The sequence below is a fragment of the Syngnathus floridae genome, chromosome 12 (assembly GCF_059516105.1).
Source record: "Syngnathus floridae isolate MCC-2025c chromosome 12, RoL_Sflo_1.0, whole genome shotgun sequence".
NCBI lineage: Eukaryota > Metazoa > Chordata > Actinopteri > Syngnathiformes > Syngnathidae > Syngnathus > Syngnathus floridae.
This window is the reverse complement of record NC_142424.1, coordinates 13,455,194-13,476,076: the sequence shown is the minus strand read 5'-3', so window position 1 is coordinate 13,476,076 and position 20,883 is coordinate 13,455,194. Positions and strand designations below refer to the sequence as shown.

At 43.8% G+C, this 20,883-nt stretch overlaps 1 protein-coding gene across 3 annotated transcripts in view; it reads right to left on the bottom strand.

Annotated features, from left to right (window-relative positions):
- Positions 1-10,381: 10,381 nt before the first annotated feature.
- The window catches only part of dennd1a (DENN/MADD domain containing 1A), a 113,034-nt gene continuing 102,532 nt past the window's right edge, over positions 10,382-20,883 (bottom strand). For all 3 annotated transcript variants that reach the window (XM_088392382.1, XM_088392383.1, XM_088392380.1), the window contains 2 exons: positions 16,439-16,673; positions 10,382-11,614 (listed from right to left, as the gene is read on the bottom strand). In XM_088392382.1, the coding sequence (XP_088248508.1) occupies positions 10,592-11,614; positions 16,439-16,673 (1,258 nt within the window). In that variant the 3' untranslated portion in view covers positions 10,382-10,591. The remainder of the gene's footprint in view (positions 11,615-16,438; positions 16,674-20,883) is intronic.

The window sequence follows — 20,883 nt, the reverse complement described above, 5'->3', positions numbered from 1 at the left end:
GTCTGCAGGGTCTAGAGCATTCTCTATTCGGGCTCCAGAGCTTTGGAATGCCCTACCAATGGATATTAGAACTACTACCTCAGTAGAAACATTTAAGACACGTTTAAAGACACATTTCTATGAGATGGCCTTTAACTAACTTGTAGTGGCCGATTTGGCCGGAGTTTGTTTTGTTCTCTCTGCCCACACCCTCCCCGGCTGGGGAGGGGGTTAGGTGGCTCAAAAGCTGATAGCGGCTAGCTGGATTCTCGGGGACCAATTCAAGATGAAGAAACTGCAGCTCAACCCCCTTGAAGACACTGCCAGGACAATCGAGGGCACCTCCGACATCCATTTTTTCATTGATTTTCATATTATGTATTACTTGTGCCCTCTCTGCATCCATTACAACCTGGTGATCCTGAAAGGGGGATCCTTCCATCTGTGGTCCCTTCTCAAGGTTTCTCATTTTCCCCTGGCAGGGGTTTTTTGAGTTTTTCCTTGCCCTTTTGGGAGCTTAAGATCAGGGGATGCTTTGAGAATAATTGTCAATTTTGGCTATGTGAAGCCCTTTGAGACTGTTTGTGATTTAGGGCTATACAAATAAACTTGACTTGACTTGACTTGACTTAATAAATCCAGAATGTATGACATTTTTGGTTTTTTAATTGCATTATAGAAAATAAAGAACTTTATCACAATATTCACATTTTCTGAGACAGTCCTGTATATTTAATTAAATACACTACAAAGACAACATATTTAATGCTCAAACTCATAAACTTTAATTTTTCAAATAATAATTCATAATAAATAAATAATAATTTCATGGCTGCGACACGTGTAGTAGAAGTTGGGAAAGGGCATGTTTACCACTTCGTTACATCACCTTTCCTTTTAATAACACTCAATAAACGTTTTGGAAGAGATATATACTCATATATATATATATATATATATATATATATATATATATATATATATATATATATATATATATATATACACCATATACATGTGTGTGTGTGTATATATATATATATATATATACACACACACACACACACACACACACACACACACACACATCCATCCATTCGTTTTCTGTACCGCTTCGTCCCCATGGGGAGTTTGCATATGTAATCCTGCATTGTAAAACAAAATGTAAAAACAAAAAAAACCCTGAATGTAAAACGAAATAAATGGACGACTGCTCCTCAGTTGTTCACTGTAAATTTGAACTGGAGACCATTTATTCTACAGTTAGGTGCATGAAGCATCCCGGGATCACTAGCGCTCCCTGCCATAAGGCTGGAGAACTTTTTTTTGTTGCCTCCGTTCGGTCTCTTTTCAAAGCTGTTTTCATCTAAAGAAACACGACGTTACAGACAGATGACAAAAAACACTAGATATCATATATATCAGCTTAACAACAGAAATTAGTTAATATAGCCACAGTGTTTGAACACTTAAACAGCGACATAGAGACAGACAGCGGTTCAGTCTAACTGCATAGCCTGTCAGCATAGGCAGCCATGTGAATACGCAATCCTCAGAGGAGGCAAGGCAGGAAGTTGCCTCCTCCGAGCGACTCGTCTTCGGTTTTAACATAACTATAAAAATTCTGTGATTTTGGTTCAAAATGATACAAAACTACTGAAATTAAAAAGAAAATTACATTATAATAGGGCAACTCAGTGGCGCACTGGCTAGCACCTTCGCCTCACAGTTAGGAGGGTGCAGGTTCAATTCCACCTCCGTCCCTCCCTGTGTAGAATTTGCATCTTCTCCCCGTGTCCGCGTGGGTTTTCTCCGGGCACTCCGGTTTCCTCCCACATTCCAAAAACATGCGTGGTAGGTCGATTGAGCACTCCAAATTGCCCATAGGTGTGAGTGCGAGTGCGGATGGTTGTTCGTTTCTGTGTGCCCTGCGATTGGCTGGCAACCAGTTCAGGGTGTCCCCCGCCTACTGCCCGATGATGGCTGGGGTAGGCTCCTGTACGCACGCGACCCCCGTGGGGACAAAGCGGTGCAGAAAATGGATGGATGGATGACTTTATATTAAAAACAATTGAATTTGTTTTTTCCTCTTTTCATGATGACAGGGGAAGCACTTGCCTCCTCTGACGGCACGCCCCTGCTATTATTATAGTGTATTTATTGTCACTGTATCCCCGCATCAGAATATTCGTCAGATGACGTCGATTCATCTGAACTGTGGCACAAACAGTCACCACACACTATGGATACCTTTTGAAGTGGATCCCCACCCATGTCTGTCACGTACTCTCAGCCACCTTCTCTAAATTCGCTCCATCATCTTCACTTTACTTACGCAATAGTTTGCTCGATTGTGAGCTGCTTGAAAGCCGATCACTTGCGTTTCGCTCTGTTCTCTCAGTCTCTGACTTCTTTCTTCAAAACACCACTCATACTCCCCACTGTCCTTCCATTTCAGCTGCCAGATCACCTCTATGTGAGCCAGCAAGAGCAACTCTGCCATCAAGTGGTCACAGTTAGCCACTACAATGCTTTTGATATTAAGTGGAGAGGTCCCAGAGAGTCTCATATGCCCATCCATTCATAAAATATAAGGAAATTGACCAGTATCCTAGTTGCCAGAATATTACGCCATTACTTTCGATGACTGGTATAAAGTGGAGCCTTGGTTTTCGAACACAATCCGTTCCAGAAGACTGTTTGAGAAGTGAATCATTCGAATTCAGAATCATATTTTCCCATTACAAATAATGGAAAAGAAATTAATCCATTCCAAGCCCCCCTCCAAAAAAACCCACCTTTTTTAAGCATTTTTTCATTTGCGCATTTTTGTCCAATTGCGCAACTGCAGCGCACCGCCGAACGCGTAACCGTAGCGCATCGCCGACCGCGCAACTGCACCGCGCTGGTCGCATTATTTTAACAGAGCCGTCGCTGAAATTTAGAAAATATTTTTAAAGTCCTGACGTACTTTCCAAAATTTAAGTGGACCTCAGTGCGCAGGGAGCTTAATTTTGTCCGTTCGCACAACCGCAGGGCGCCGGGCGCTCAGTGTCGCATTGCTTTAGGAGCGTCTTTGTGTTTTAGGATGGCTTTACTGCTTCCACTTGCTCCCTTTGGAGGCATGATTAGAGTTGATGAGTAACGAGAACGTAATAACGAAAGAAGTCAGTTGGTTCTCGCGAGGTTCGACAACCGAATTTCGTCCGACATCCGAAGCAAAAAAAATCTCAAATTTTTTGTTCGAATACCATTTCTTCGAGAACCAGGACGTTCGAAAACCGAGGCTCCACTGTACTTTCTGCCGGAAAGTAAAGATTTCATATACTATATAAGGGCAGATCAATCTTTTTTTCCATCACCATTAATTTGGCCTTTCATGTACACTTGATTACCGTATTTTTCGAACTATAAGTCGCAGTTTTGTTTATTGTTTGGCCGGGGGTGCGACTTGTACTCAGGAGCGATTTGTGTTATTTGTTATCACATGTTATTTTCACACTAAACCGCAAGGGGGCGCGCTAAGCCTGTGGAATAATTGGAACTGCAACTGACAATGAGTCTGACGTAAGCGTCGTAGAAGAGGAAGCGCCGCATCTACTTCTGGAGTTAGCGGAGTTGTTTATAAGTGACACAGAGGATGAAGATTTTGTTGGATTTAATGATTTGGCGTGACACAGATGGTTTGATAAACTTGTTTGCATGTTATTTATGCTATAGTTATTTTAATATGGCTGGCAGCAGTATTGCGACAACAGCCGCCTTATTTTCGGCAGCATTTTGGCGCTACTTTCGTCACATCATTTGCCTACTGTTGGAATAATTGTTTTTGCAGACGCGCTGGTCGGCCTGAACCGGAGGCCTCATGTTTGCTCAAGCAAACATATCTGTCTAGCTCTGGGGAGTTCTTAGACTCCCTTCCTTTTCTTAACTGTGAGAGGCCCTCACTAGTTATGAACAGAACACCTTTGTTGTTTGTTTAGTTCGAGAGACGTTCTTTCTCTTTTAAACCATGTAGTTTCTATCCATAAATTGTTATTCACCGGGACAGTTTTTCTTTGATATAGTGTTACAGAAAAGACATACATGTTGAAGTAGTTGCACATATTTACTCAATGTTTAAGTAGTAAGTTATCTCACATTAACTTAATGTTTGTTGGAGGGTATGCATGAGAGGTATCTTATTATTATTGTGTGATACTTAGCAAGAAAGTCTAGAGCATTGTTCCACAGGGACATGGCACCCAGCACGTTTGGAGATTGCAGCCTAAAACGAGGCTACCAACCAAGGACAGACTCTGCATTGCTGGGGGTCACGAATCGGCCAAGGCCTCGCACCACACAACATCCTTTAGTTAGCTAATCAGCGTTGCTACAGCCACAATCTCCCCTCCCTTTAGTGTAGCAAAGCCTTTTGTAACCAGGGCAACCCAAAATAAAAAGATAGCGGACGAGGAGTCCAGAGTTGGTGGAGGACTGTAACTGGGCCTTCTACGTAAATCTCCTCGCAAGCAAAAAGAATACTGGTTGTCTTCTCCTCTTCTTTCAGTGTGTAAAATAATGTCTGATGGTACTTAGATCTGACACCTACTCATTTGGCTAATTAGCAAAAGTTTTAGCCAGCATGGTGAGGATCGTGCCAGGGAAATAGACAAGTCGAACGAGATCAGGAACTGCTTCAGCTGGGCATGGCTCAGAACACAGTCCGTAACCACCTGCCTGACAGAACATATCCGTAAATTAGATGTCCCGGGGAAGGTTTTGTGCATTCTTTGTCAAGATGTGATAAGCTATGGAGGTCGCAGCGCTTCGAACATTAAGGCGCACATCAAAACAAAAAAACACAAGCATGTGGGTAACATGATGTTACATGTAAGCTAATGTTAGGCTATTATCATGATATCGTTAAAGAATAAATCTTCAATGATAGATAGATAGATAGATAGATAGATAGATAGATAGATAGATAGATAGATAGATAGATAGATAGATAGATGTTGCAAAAAATTAACAGTTTTCATCAAAAGGAAAAACACCAGAATTCATTGTGCCATTTTGATGTATTATATTCAAGAGTCAAGAATTTTTATTCACCATGTTTGAGCATGCCAAACAAGGAATTTGACTTCAGTACATCACAGCCTCTGTTCAATATTTAGGTGACTAACAACACTCAGGACATGTGCGAAAATTGACAAATATTCTCAAACACCCCCTGATCTTAAACTCCCGGGAGGGCAAGGAAAAACTCAAAACTCCAACTAGGGGAAATGAGAAACCTTGAGAAGAGACCACAGATGGGAGGATCCCTCCTCTAGGTTGACCAGGCTGCAATGGATGCAGAGTGGACACAGTACACATAATACAGACAATTCAGAAAAGGCGTGGAGAGCAGGATGTTATTGCACAGCAACGACTCTGAGACTAAGAGTGGTGTGAGTTCATCAGAGCGACAGCCTGGGGGAAGAAGCTGTCTCTGTGCCTGCTGGTTTTGGCGTACAGGGCTCTATAACGCCATCCGGAGGGGAGTAGTTCGAACAGACTGTAACCTGGGTGAGAAGGGTCTGTAGAGATGTTACTTGCACATTTCCTGGTCCTGGACAGGTACAAGTCCTGGATAGATGGGAGGTTGATTCCAATGGTCTTTTCTGCAGTCCTGATTATCCGTTGCAGTCTGTGCTTGTCTTGTTTGGAGGCCGATCCAAACCAGACAGTGATGGAGGTGCAGAGGATAGACTGGATGATGGCAGTGTAGAAGGTCTTCAGCAGCTCCCGCGGCAGGTTGAACTTTCTGAGACAGCTCAGGAAGTTTCAGCACCGCATGTACTTCTGGAAGTACCAGTTGCAGTATAGTCCGCAGCAGCCTTGTTTATAAGTAACACAAAGGACGAAGATTTCGATAGATTTAATGATTTGGAGTGACATTGATGGTTTGATAAACTTGTTGTTTATGTTATAGTTATTTGAATAACTGTTAATATGTTATGTCAGGCACGTTCTCAGTTCTTCGTTTGTGCTTATGTAACGTTAGCTACGCCTCCCTTGCCATCATGAAAAAGGGAAAAAACTAATTCAATTGTTTTTATTATAATGTAATTTTCTTCTTAATTTTATGTTATTTGTATCATATCATTATTTGTATCATTTTGAACCAAAATCGCTGATTTTTTGTAGTTATGTTAAAACCGAAGAAGAGTCGCTCGGAGGAGGCAACTTCCTGCCTTGCCTCCTCTGAGGATTGCGTAATCACACGGCTGCCTATGCTGACAGGCTATGCAGTTAGACTGAACCGCTGTCTGTCTCTATGTCACTGTTTAAGTGTTCAAACACTGTGGCTATATTAACTAATTTCCGTAGTTAATGTTTATAATATCTTGTGTTTTTTGTCATCTGTCTGTAAAGTCGTGTTTCTTTAGATCAGTGGTTCCCAAACTTTTTCAGACTAGCGCCCCCTTGGCTCCCCAGTGAATTCCTACCGCCCCCAGTCGACTGACTCGTCCTACCGCACATGTTGTGTACAAATTGTCGTCCGTCCACCCCCCCAGTCGACTGACTCGTCCTACTGCACGTGTTGTCAAACAAACGTTCGAACTTCTGACTTCGGACTGCCGCCCCCCTACTGCCCCCTTCAACTTCTGACTTCGGACTGCCGCCCCCTACTGCCCCATTCGTCCTCACCGCCCCCCAGATCTTTCCACCGCCCCACCGCCCACTTTGGGAACCACTGCTTTAGATGAACAAAACGGCTTTGAAAAGAGACCTTAAGGAGGCTACGTTCTCCACCCTTATGGCAGGGGATGCTAGTGATCCCGGGATGCTTTATGCGCCTACCTGTAGAAGAGATCTCCAGTTCAAATTTACTGTGAACAACTGAGGAGCAGTCGTCCATTTGTTTCGTTTTACATTCTTTTTTTTTTCCGTTTTTACTTTTCGTTTTACAATGGAAGATTACATATCCAAACGATTTTCAACGATGAATTTTTGGTCGAAGCAGGAGGTCATCAGTAAAGGAAGAGGAAAGGAAGAGTTAAAAGAGGAAAGGAAGAGTTAAAAGGTTTTATTCGGACAACGGGACTTAGCAGCATGTCTTTTCAAACAGAGTGGTACGCACGATCAAAAACAAGTTTTTGATTCCATGTGCTTTATTGAGTGGTTTATGTGTGAAGACTGCTGATATGAGATTTTAATAAAAATAGTTCAAATCAAATAATGAATAAGCCACACTAAAGCAGCGTTCCCCAAACTTTTTTGTGACACGGTTCGGTGCCGGACAAATTTTACCGGTGTGTGTGTGTGTGACGTCAGTGCCTCCCCAGTCATGAACCTCACCGCACGTCACTGGGCATACCGTACCGTTCAGCCTGTTGTTGCCTATCCATCCATCCATTTTCTGTACCGCTTTGTCCCCACGGGCGTGCTGGAGCCTATCCCAGCGGTCATCGGCCAGTAGGCGGAGGACACCCTGCCAGCCAATTGGAGGGCACACAGAGACGAACAACCATCTGCACTCACACCTAGGGGCAATTTGGAGTGCTCAATCAGCCTATCAAGCGTGTTGTTGCCTATTCTATTTTTATTTTAAATTGCCTTTCAAGATGACATGTCTGTTCTTGGTGTTGGATTTCATCAAATACATTTTCCCCAAAAATCCGATTTATACGCTGGTGTGACTTATATACCGTATTTTTCGCACCATAAAGCACACTGGATTATAAAGCGCACTGGATTATAAAGTGCACCCTCATTGAATTTTTTATTTTAGAAATTATTTCATATATAGGGCGCACCGGATTAAAAGGCGCATAAAATAGAAGCTATACTGCAACAACCTGAGGTTGACTAGGGTTGCGGTAGGCATCCACTAGCCAATAACCAATGAGCCCTCTGTTAACAATCGCGTTTCTCAAACTATCTCCTATAAAATGATCGGAACTGACTAAAGTTCGAGCTAACACATTGGTACTGCTTACTTATGTTTCCCATCCATATCGATCCGATCGATAAATTTACTCGAAACATTAACGGAGCAGCCTATTTTGAAATAAAATAGCCTCGTGCGTATAGCAGCTATCATTATAGCATTAGCCACCCGCAAACTCCCATGAGCCTCAGCAAAGTGTTGTGGCAGCCCCCTGTAAACCATCGCGTTTCTCAAACTATCTCCTATAAAATGATCGGAACTGACTAAAGTTTGATCTAACACATTGGTACTGCTTACCTATGTTTCCCTTCCATATTGATCCGTAAATTTACTTGAAACATTAACGGAGCAGCCTATTTTGAAATGAAATAGCCTCGTGCGTATAGTAGCTATCATTATAGCATTAGCCACCCGCAAACTCCCATGAGCCTCAGCTTGCACTCCCATGAGCCTCAGCAAAGTGTCGTGACAGCCAATAACCAATGAGCCCTCGGTAAACAATTGCATTTCTCAAACTCTCTCCCATAAAAGTGATCGGAACCGACTAAAGACTGATTTAACACATTGGTGCTGCTTATTTATGATTCCGTTGGATATTGATCCGTAAACGTACTCGAAAACATTAACGGAACAGCCTATTTTGAAATGAAATTGCCTCATGGGTACAACAGCTATTCAGTGACACCCCCTGACCACGGTTGCCGTAATGCTGGGAAGCGATGCGGCCTTGTAATTTACTAGTCGTACTAAAATGTACTGAAATATTTTGGCAGAGCGCTGTGTACAACCAGTATGGATCAACAAATTCATCAATTGATGATTGAGGTGCTCTGCATTTTAAGGAGCACTGTGTTTTTTTGAGTAAATTTTAAGTTTTTAAGTGCGCCTAATAGTGCGGAAAATACGGTATGTCTTTTTCTCCTTTATTATGCATTTTATGGCTTATACTCCGGAGCGACTTAGCCACGACGGAGCCAAAGGTATTGGCAACCCTGCAATTCTGTCAAATAATGGTCAATTTCTTCCAGAAAATGATTGCAATTACAAATGCTTTGATATTAAATTCATTTGTCTTTAATGTAAAACTACAAAAAGAAATAACAAAAAGCCAAATTGGATATAATTCCACACCAAACATAAAAAAGGGTTGACAAAATTATGTGATGGTTCTCTAATTTGTGTACTTAACAACACCTGTTACTTACCTGTGGCACATAACAGGTGGTGGCATTCACTAAATCACACTTGCAGCCAGTTAAAATGGACTTGCAGCCAGTTAAAATGGACTCAACCTGTGTCCTTGTGTGTACCACATTGAGCATAGAGAAAATAAAGAAGACCAAAGAACTGTCTGAGGACTTGAGAAGCAAAATTGTGAGCAGGCATGGGCAATCTCAAGGCTACAAGTCCATTTCCAAAGACCTGGATTTTCCTGTGTCTACTGTGCGCAGTGTCATCAAGAACTTTGAAGCCCATGGATGGCACTGTGGGTAACCTCCCTAGATGTGGACGGAAAAGAAAAATTGACGAGAGATTTCAACGAAAGATTGTGCGGATGGCAGATAAGGAACCTCAAACTCTCATATGATCTCCGTGATTGATGAGAAACTATGGAGAAAAACCAAGGCCGGTAGCGTACTATTCAATTTGGCTTGATGCAGTTGCACAAGCAACGCTTATTTGTGTGGAGGCACCAGGAGACATTATGTTGTTTCAAGTTGATACTCAAAGTCCCGCACGTGGTCTCAGTTCTCATGCAAGGAAAATGTTAATATCACCTGCTAGGCAATTGTTATGTATTGCGATGTTTTTAACACATAACATTGCAAAGACGCAACATATTGAATCCGGCCAGTGTTTCTAGCCAGTGTTTCTAGCAAGTTTCACGCTAGATCAGGGGTGTCAAACTCATTTTTTTTCGCGGGCCGCATTGTAGTCATAGCTTCTTTCGGAGGGCCTTTGTGACTGTCAACCCAAATAAATGTATGAGCACCTCATATTACTATATACAGTAAAAGCTTCAAAACAAACTGACAAATAACTCATTTTCAAATCAGATGGGTAAAAACTCATCAAATATAAAAAGAAAAAAAGATATTAAAAGTAAAGAAAATTTGCAATTCTAGTAATGACACATGAATTTAATGCACAATTCGTCTTCGCGGGCCACATAAAATGATGTGGCGAGCCGTATCTGGCCCCCGGGCCTTGAGTTTGACACCTGTGCGCTAGACGTATGGACTTACAGTTTATATACTCTATATACAAACTGTTAGAAAAGGGGGTAACCCTGGGGTTATTTGTGTTTTAGAAAAACAGAAGAGCATGTTCGACTCGTAGCACATTTATATAGCCTTTATAAACCTGAATACTGTCAATATTCGGTTTGTAAAGGGTTACGAACTGGATATAAACATAGTGTTTCTAATTAATTTGGGGTTACTGAGGTCAATACAGAATTAAAATTTTACATACTGTAGGTTTTGATGTATGCGTTGTTTTATTAATATGTCATTTAATATTCCATACAAACATATTTAATCACAGTTTGAGTTTTGTGTAAGGAACAAATGGAAATGTACTGATTCCTATTTCAGCATAATACCATATTTCAAGCTTTTCTAAAGAGGTTTCTCATGCATTAATGAAAAACATCTGGCTATGCCAGAGTAATAAGTCTAAGGAAAGGGTTTAGTCAAATGTTTCCCATCTCTTCTGGAGCTGATCTATGCTATTTTGAAGAGGTGTGGTTGGTTTAATCATCGTCAAAAGATCGCCAAAAAGATCCTGACTTTTCGGGATGTCTTCTTCAATTTGAATCAGCCTTGGTAGCGTGTTGGCAGTGCTTGCGACAGATTTTGAATTGGTCAGTCCTGAAATGGCACGATTGCTGGTTGATGAGTGAAGCAGTGGGGTATATAAGGAAGAGTTCCCCATTCGATAACTGGGAGAAAGAGTGGGCCTGCCAGGTAATTGTTGTTTGTAGACCTCAGAGACTGCAGGGAAAGACTGCGGCTGGGTTGGATTGTGGGGGTAAGAGCCAATTGGTGGTTCATAGACTGTGTTGAAAGGTGTTCTTCTCCCACCTGACATGTATTGGATTTGAGGGAGTGAAATCTTTACTGGCTGAGTAAAGACAGTGGGTGATATGTGATTATGTGGCTGAAAAGGAGGCTGGATCATTGGGTATGATCTAGGAGGAATTGTTTTGCAAGACGATGAAAACATCTCAATATTCATGTCATTCATTGTTGACGCGGAACTAGTCTGAGGTGACTTGTTAAAGGGATCCAGCAGGCTTATCAAATCCATGTGATCCTCTGCAACATTGGACATGACTGTGGTCTTACTCAGGGCTTTTTGAAATTCTTCACCACCTGTTTTTGTTCTCTCCTCATTAGATGATTTAGATTGAGACTGGCCAATAAGTGGTGCTAACACCGTTCCGAATTCAGCACTCTTTCTTCCATGAGGGCGAGGAATGGTAATATTGCCAGGGCTGGATGAGTCTTGTAGTTTAAGGCCTGAACTGTTACTGTTGTGGTGATGTATCTGCATGAGAAGTTTATCTGATTGTGTTTTCTTGCAGGTAGGAGGTTCCCAAGAGGGAATTTCAGTTTTATCTGATTTGATTCCCATCAGCTTGTTGTCAGTGTTTGGGAGCTTGAGGCTCGGAGGTGTTTGTGAGTGTTCACAGAAATGAAGGCCCTTCCGCTGCAAGGACAAAAATGATGACAATTATTTGTTTTTTCATCAGTCAAAAAACATTGCATATATTTTGGTGGAATGAAACAATTGCATACAATGTATTAAGATGTACCTCCACATTGAGGTATTTATGGGGAAAAGGGCCAATGCTGTACAGTTTGATTAATATCTGGATTTCAGCGGTGTCGAGTCTTGTAATTGCCAAAATAAGACCCCTGGTTACAGTTAACTGCACAGTACCATGTTGGGAATGGATAACCCTTACCCTATCCATAACTCTAATGAATAAAGCAGTCACAGAGATCAAACAGTCCGACTTTCTTCGTGTCAAACGCCTTTATATTGTTCACTGAAATTCATCAAATCACGAGCACTAAGGCAGTGGTTCTTAACCTGGGTTCGATCGAACACTAGGGGTTTGGTGAGTCGGTCCCAGGGGTTCAGCAGAGCATCCACTGAGAAGGTCTGAACACACCTGATTTATCGTGTAAATTCGTGATGACGCATATCTGAACTGGTCTCACAAAGGCAACAGCAGAAGTCACACTGATTTGACAGTATGTAATTTGTTGTGAGTTCATGCAATGTATTGGTTTTGTTCTTCGAACATGGTGATGTCTATGCACGGCTCATTTTGTGCACCAGTAAAAAACATTTATGTCTTGACTGAAAAAAAAAATATTTTTTTACTAAAGAGGTGTTCGGTGAATGCGAATATGAAACTGGTGGGGTTCGGTACCTCCAACAAGGTTAAGAACTACTGCACTAAGTTTTACGCACGAGCTTTGTACGGTCCTTATATTATTCATTTAAAATACTACTTGAAAATGTATTTACCACAAAACAAATTAGGGTCCATGACCAAACTGCGTTACACAGAAAGTCGCATGGAATTGAAGCGTGTAAAAATCGAGATTTAAGTGTACCTTCATATGAATTTTCAAGTTAGTGCTTTATCACCATAGCAATTAGTTAGTTCATTTAGCATAGCTTGGTCATAGTTTAGTTTGCTGTTGAGTTAGTTATTTTTTTAGGAAAAAAAAAAAAAAAGATTTCTACAAATCTCTAAAAATCCTCAAAAAATGCAGATAAACATATGCTACACTGTCTCTTCCTGGTTACTGCCGGAAAAATCTGAAAATACCCAAAAGTTAAGGGAAATTGCCTAATGAAATCAGTACTCGCTAATGTGCAACATTTGCATGTGTAATAAACCGTATGTTTTCCAGAATATTTCGGGCACAATTTTATCAAATTTTTACCCTCACCCCTGATTCTGGTAATGGAACCTGAAAACATGCAGAAGCTATTTTCCCATATCCCATAGTTTGTAAAGAGACTTTGTAGACGACCTAAATCTTAGTATTTGAAACAAGAATTTATAAACTCATGGTCATTCAAAAGTTTAAAAATACAACTTTTGGTTTTGATCTTGCTAGAAAATGTAGTCATACCTGACATTGCAGGACAAAAGCAAGACAGCTTAATTTATATAGGGCATACAAATTCAATGTGCTTTTCCTGATCCAAAGTACATTAAAAAGTATTTAAAGTACTATTGAAGCCATTAAAAATCCATCCATCCATCCATCCATCTTCTTCCGCTTATCCGGGGTCGGGTCGCGGGGGCAGCAGCTTTAGGAGGGACTCCCAGACTTCCCTCTCCCCAGCCACTTCATCCAGCTCATCCCGGGGGATCCCAAGGCGTTCCCAGGCCAGCTGAGAGACATAGTCTCTCCAGCGCGTCCTGGGTCGTCCCCGGGGTCTCCTACCGGTGGGACATGCCCAGAACACCTCCCCAGGGAGGCGTCCAGGAGGCATCCTGATAAGATGCCCGAGCCACCTCATCTGGCTCCTCTCAACGTGGAGGAGTGGCGACTCTACTCCGAGTCTCTCCCGGATGACCGCGCTTCTCACCCTATCTCTAAGGGAGAGCCCGGACATCCTGCGGAGAAAACTCATTTCGGCCGCTTGTATCCGAGATCTCGTTCTTTCGGTCACGACCCATAGCTCGTGACCATAGGTGAGGGTAGGAGCGTAAATCGACCGGTAAATTGAGAGCTTTGCCTTTTGGCTCAGCTCTCTCTTCACCACAACGGACCGGTACAGGGTCCGCATTACTGCCGACGCTGCACCGATCCGCCTGTCGATTTCACGCTCCATCCTCCCCTCACTCGTGAACAAGACTCCAAGATACTTGAACTCTTCCACTTGGGGCAGGATCTCATCCCCGATCCGGAGAGGGCATTCCACCCTTTTCCGATCGAGGACCATGGACTCGGATTTGGAGGTGCTGACCCTCATCCCGACCGCTTCACACTCGGCTGCAAACCGGTCCAGCGAGAGCTGGAGATCACGGCTGGAAGAAGCCAACAGCACCACGTCATCTGCAAAAAGCAAAGACGCGATGCTGAGGTCCCCAAACCGGACCCCCTCAACGCCTCCGCTGTGCCGAGAAATTCTATCCATAAAAATTATGAACAGAATCGGTGACAAAGGGCAGCCTTGGCAGAGTCCAACCCTCACTGGGAACGAATCCGACTTACTGCCGGAAATGCGGACCAGACTCTGGCATCGGTGATACAGGGACCGAACCGCCCTTATCAGTTGGCTCGGCACCCCGTACTCCCGAAGCACCTTCCACAGAACCTCCCGAGGGACACGGTCGAACACCTTCTCCAAGTCCACAAAACACATGTGGACTGGTTGGGCGAACTCCCATGCACCCTCGAGGATCCTGCCGAGGGTGTAGAGCTGGTCCACTGTTCCACAGCCAGGACGAAAGCTCCTCCTGAATCCGAGGTTCGACCTCCCGACGGACCCTCCTCTCCAGCACCCCTGAATAGACCTTACCAGGGAGGCTGAGGAGTGTGATTCCCCTGTAATTGGAACACACCCTCCGGTCCCCCTTCTTAAAGAGGGGAACCACCACCCCAATCTGCCAATCCAGAGGCACTGTCCCCGATGTCCACGCAACGTTGTAGAGGCGTGTCAGCCATGACAGCCCCACAACATCCAGAGCCTTTAAGAACTCCGGGCGGATCTCATCCACTCCCGGGGCCTTGCCACCGAGGAGTTTTTTAACTACCTCAGTGACTTCGACCCCAGAGATTGGAGAATCCGCCTCAGAGTCTCCAGGCCCTGCTTCCTCAATGGAAGGCGTGTAGGTGGAATTGAGGAGGTCTTCAAAGTATTCTCCTCACCGACTCACGACGTCCTGAGTCGAGGTTAGCAGCACGCCATCCCCACTGTAAACAGTGTTGACGTTGCACTGCTTCCCCCTCCTGAGACGCCGGATGGTGGACCAGAATTTCCTCGAAGCCGTCCGAAAGTCATTCTCCATGGCCTCACCAAACTCCTCCCACGCCCGGGTTTTCGCCTCAGCAACCGCCGATGCCGCGTTCCGCTTGGCCATCCGGTACCTGTCAGCTGCCTCCGGAGTCCCGCAGGCCAAAACGGCCCGATAGGACTCCTTCTTCAGCTTGACGGCATCCCTTACCGCCGGTGACCACCAGCGGGTTCGGGGATTGCCGCCACGACAGGCACCAACGACCTTACGGCCACAGCTCCGGTCGGCCGCCTCAACAATGGAGGCGCGGAACATGGTCCACTCAGACTCAATGTCCCCCGCCTCCCCCGGGACGTGGAAGAAGCTCTGCCGGAGGTGGGAGTTGAAGCTCTTCCTGACAGGAGATTCTGCCAGACGTTCCCAGCAGACCCTCACAGAGCGTTTGGGTCTGCCAGGTCGGACCGGCATCTTCCCCCACCATCGGAGCCAACCCACCACCAGGTGGTGATCAGTTGACAGCTTCGCCCCTCTCTTCACCCGAGTGTCCAAAACATGCGGCCGCAAATCCGATGACACGACTACAAAGTCGATCATCGAACTGCGGCCTAGGGTGTCCTGGTGCCAAGTGCACACATGGACACCCTTATGTTTGAACATGGTGTTCATTATTGAAAATCCGTGTCGAGCACAGAAGTCCAACAATAGAACACCGCTCGGGTTCAGATCAGGGGGGCCGTTCCTCCCAATCACGCCCTTCCAGGTCTCACTGTCATTGCCCACGTGAGCATTGAAGTCACCCAGTAGAACGATTGAGTCCCCAGAAGGAGCGCTCTCCAGCACTTCCTCCAGGGACTCCAAGAAGGGTGGGTACTCTGAGCTGCCATTTGGTGCATAGACACAAACAACAGTCAGGACCCGTCCCCCCACCCGAAGGCGGAGGGAGGCTACCCTCTCGTTCACCGGGGTGAACCCCAATGTGCAGGCGCCCAGCCGGGGGGCAATAAGTATACCCACACCTGCTCGACGCCTCTCACCGTGGGCAACTCCAGAGTGGAAGAGAGTCCAGCCCCTCTCGAGAGGGCTTGTACCGGAACTTAAACTGTGCGTGGAGGCTAGTCCGACTATATCTAGTCGGAATCTTTCTGCCTCGCACACCAGCTCGGGCTCCTTTCCAGCCAGAGAGGTGACATTCCATGTCCCAAGAGTCAGCTTCTGCAGCCGGGGATCAGACCGCCAAGGTCCCTGCCTTTGGCTGCCGCCCAGCTCACATTGCACCCGACCCCTTCGGCCCCTCCCACAGGTGGTGAGCCCATGGGAAGGGGGACCCACGTTTCCATTTCGGGCTATGCCCGGCCGGGCCCCATGGGCGAAGGCCCGGCCACCAGACGCTCGCCTTCGAGCCCCGCCTCCAGGCCATTAAAAATCAAGATACAGAAAAAAAATATCTTATTGACTTAACTATAAGACCACAAATCATAGAAAAACATTCGACTAAACAGGGAAAAGTTAAAAAAAATGAACAAATATACTGTTTCTCTGACCTGACTGGAGAACTTGGCTTGAAGCTTTCGATAGCCTTGCAGACTCTTCAGATCGTCAAGGCTTTTAGCCACAGGAAGTGGTTGACTGTCATGCTCATCCACACAGCTGAAGAAATTGGCTCCGACACTGCCATTGGAGAGGTTCTCTGGAAGTCGGTTGGGACTTTCTAGACCCAAATTACAATCATGCTCTTCTATTGACTCAACGTCTTTTAGTGAGCAGTATCGCTGTGGGCTGTGGAGACATGCTTAGACTCAATGAAGCAGTCATTATTCAATTCACAAGTAATAATAATATTGGTAGGTTGAATTACAGCATTAACATTTTGGTTTGTAACTAGTGCGATGTTCTTGTCTTCTCCTACATGCATTTTTCTATTTCTTGTATCCACTGTTGCTGATGAAACAATATCATTTTCCACTTAAAGGGACTAATAAAGTTTATGTAAATGAAGTTTTTGTCCAGATGGTCTGACATTATGTGTAGACAGATATTACTAACGCAGATTTTAAGTCAGGATATATATCACTAATTCAGACGTTTAGTGTGGATTTTTCTGTTTCTTGCATCCACTGTTGCTGATGAAACAATGTCAATTTCCACTTAAAGGGACTAATAAAGGTCTTAACTGAATTATTCTGAAATTGATGTAGGTTTAATCGTATCCACCTTATTTCTGGGGACTTTTGTGGAGAAACAACTAAAGCGGAACTTTAGGTCAGATGCTCCCATTGGTTTCAACGGGTTTCACTTCACAGACCGGTGTATTTGAACGGTTTTCTACACCCCCTCTTGAGCAATGATTAACCGTCACTGCATTGTAAATTGTCTTGCATTCCTTGGGAGCTTGGTCGTTGTAAAAACAAACGTAAGAAGTTGAATCTGCAAGGATTAAAGTTCTCCATTTAAATCAATGAGAAAAATGACCAGGGAAAATAATTTACATTGAGGCGATCCAATTAAATCATCAGGTATAAAATTGATGCTACTCTCAACTGATAAAGCAAGCCAGAGCCATGGTGTGAGGCAATCAGAAGTTAATTAGGGTGGGTCAGAAGTCTTGCCAAGAGTGGTCTTGTCACCTGTATGACTGATGCCTGATGAAGATTTTGTCCAGATGGTCTGACATTATGTGTGGACAGATATTACTAACGCAGATTTTAAGTCTGGATATATATCACTAATTCAGACGTTTTGTGTGGATTTTTCTATTTCACTTTTCTATTTTCACTTACAGCGGTTTCTTTGGTGTCTCTTGTCACTGCTTATTAACATTACCGTCAGATAATGTCAAAGGGGTAACGCTACGCTACTTTTGCGTACAGTGGTACGTCTTACTTACGAACGCCTATACAGTAATCCCTCGTTTATCATGGATAATTGGTTCCAAGACCACGATAGGTGCAAATCCGCGATGTAGAGAAAACCTATTGTTACAATATCCACAAAAGACTTTTATGAACCTTTATTGTATTTTTAAACACTTATTGTACTTTTAAACTCTTTTTTTGTATTTATAAACACTTGTGAACATTTTAAAGTCAAAGTGACTTTCAGAAACATATTTATTTAAATGAATAAAAAAATAAATAAGAGTAAATATATTGTTTCAATATCCACACAAGACGTTTATGAACCTTTTATGAAGTGTTAACGTCTCAGGCTCCTCTCTGCTCTTGCGGGCTGGCCGGCTGATGCGTCCCTGCGGCACAGCACGAGGGTATTCGCATAAGACTTTTGTAATTTTATTTTCATACACTTTATTTTTAAATACTCTATTGTATTCTAAACACTTTTTTAAACATTTTAAAGTGTAAATGTCACGAGTCCGCTCTGCTCTCGCTGTGCTGCCCGGCTGACGCGCCGTCCCGGACCAGCGCGAGGGCATCCACACAGGACTTTTATTATAATTTTATTTTTAAACACTGTATTGCATTTTTAAATACTTTTAAAATGCAAATGTGTCACGGCTCCGCTCTGCTCTTGCCGTGCTGACCGGCTGACGCGCCCCGACCAGCTAACGCGCCCCCGTGGCCCAGCGCGAGGGCATCCACACAAGACTTTTATAAATTTATTTTTAAACAATTTATTAATGTCACAGCTCCGCTCTGCTGTTGTTGTGCTGGCCAACTGACGCCCAGTGCAAGGGCATCTCTTATAATTTTATTTTTAAACACTTTATTGTATTTTTAACCACTTTTTAACATCTTAAAGTGTAAATGTGTCACGGCCCTGCTCTGCTCACGCTGTGCTGACGGGCTGACGTGCCCCCGCGGACCAGCGCGAGGGCATCCGCACAAGACTTTCATAACTTTATTTTTAAACATATTATATTTTTAAACACTTTTTAAACATTTTAAAGTGTAAACGTGTCACGGCTAGTCTGCTGTTATAACGAGTTTTCTAATTTCATTTTCAAAAACGTTATTTTACTTTTAAACACAATATTGTACTTTTAAACACTTTTTAAACTGCTTTAAAAAGCTTGCTCTGCCCTTCTGCTTCGATGACGCACAACGCGAGCTCGCTGACCGGCTCGTCAGCTTGCCTCGTCAACATGCTCTGCCGGCATTCCAGCCCTCCTTGTCTCCTTTAAATTTTGTGTGAGCTCGTGTTGCATTTGGTTGTCTTGCCTCATTTGTGACAAAAGGAAAAGCAAATCAGAGATGCTGCCGATTCTGCTGACGTGAACGAAGTGGAAGAGTGACGACGTCACGCGACTGCGGTAGGCTGAGATAAGGCATGGTTAGAATTGCTCTTACAGTTCTAAGCCAATCAGCGGCAAGGATACAGATCAACATGTTCCCATTGGTGTTGTCGTCTCTACCAGCCAATGGTGTGCTGTAAATTCATATGGGCAGACAAAGCCAAGTAACACCGCAAAAAGCTGCGATGCACTGAATATATCCGCAATATTTGTTTTCATTAAAACCCGTAATGCACCGAGGCTGCAATAGATGAAGCGTGAAGTTAAAGTTAAAGTCCCAATGATTGTCACACACACAACTGGGTGCGGTGAAATTTGTCTCTGTGGCGAGGGATTACTGTACTTACGAACTTTTCAAGATACGAACCGGAGCCTCGCCCTTTTTTGGCATCTACCTCCGAAACAATTTTCAACTTCCAAACTGATGCTAAAATTTGGGGAAAATCTTGTTTTGTTAATATATAAGCTGCACGGGACTATAAACCGCAGGTGTTTTAATGTTTAATTACCGTATTTATCGGACTAAAAGTCGCTTCAGAATATACGTCGCATCAGCCATAAAATGCACAATAAAGTGAAAAAAAAAACACAAGTCGCACCGGAGTATAAGTCGCATTTTGGGGGAAATTTATTCAACAAACTCCAACACCAAGAACAGACATGAACGAGCAACAACAGGCTAAACGATACGGTATGCTGACGTGACAAACACAAACAAAGAGCTGAGAACGGGCCTGACGTAATATTAACAGTTATCCAAATAACTATAACATAAATAACACTTTCATAAAACCATCTGTGTCACTCCAAATCATTAAATCCATCATCGTCCTTTATGTAAACAATGCCGAGTGTGCGCCGCGCCGCCGTACTCGTCGTCAGTTGCAGTTCAAATTATTCCACAGGCCCATATAACGATATATAAATTATATATCAAATAACTACTCTGCTCAAAAAAATTAAAGGAACTGTTTTTTATCAGGGTATGGTATGAATTCAAATAGACTTTTCTGATAAGGTTTTGGTCAGGTAGGCCAGAAGGGGTTGTTAATCAGTTTCAGCTGCATTGGTGTTGATGGAATTAACAACAGGTTAACAACACAAAATGGTCCCCAAAACAGGACTGGTTTTGCAGGTGGAGGCCATTTCAACCCTCTTGATCTTTTTTAACTGTTTTTCTACAAGTGTTGGCTTTAGCTAGAGTCATTATCACGACAGGGAGCATGAGGCGATTTCTTAACCCTCCTGAAGTTGGGCAGATTGTCCAACTCCTCCAGGATGGCACATCCATGCGTGCTGTTGCAAGAAGATTTGATGTGTCTCCCAGTACAACCTCCAGAGCATGGAGGAGATTCCAGGAGACAGGCAGTTACACTAGGAGAGCTGGACAGGGCCGTAGATGGTCCTCATTCCATCAGTAGGACCGATATCTGCTACTTTGTGCAAGGAGGAACAGGTTGAGCACTGCCCGAGCCCTACAGAATGACCTCCAGCAGGCTACTGGTCTGCCCAAATAGTCAGAAACAGACTTCACGAGGGTGGCCTCAGGGCACGATGTCCTGTTGTGTGCCCTGTGCTCATTGCTCAGCACCGTGACGCTCGACTGGCATTTGCCATAGAACAGCAGAATTGGCAAGTCCGCCACTGGCGCCCTGATACAGATGAATATACAGATGAGAGCAGGTTTACCCTGAGCACCTGCGATAGACGTAAATGGGTCTGGAGAAGCCAAGGAGA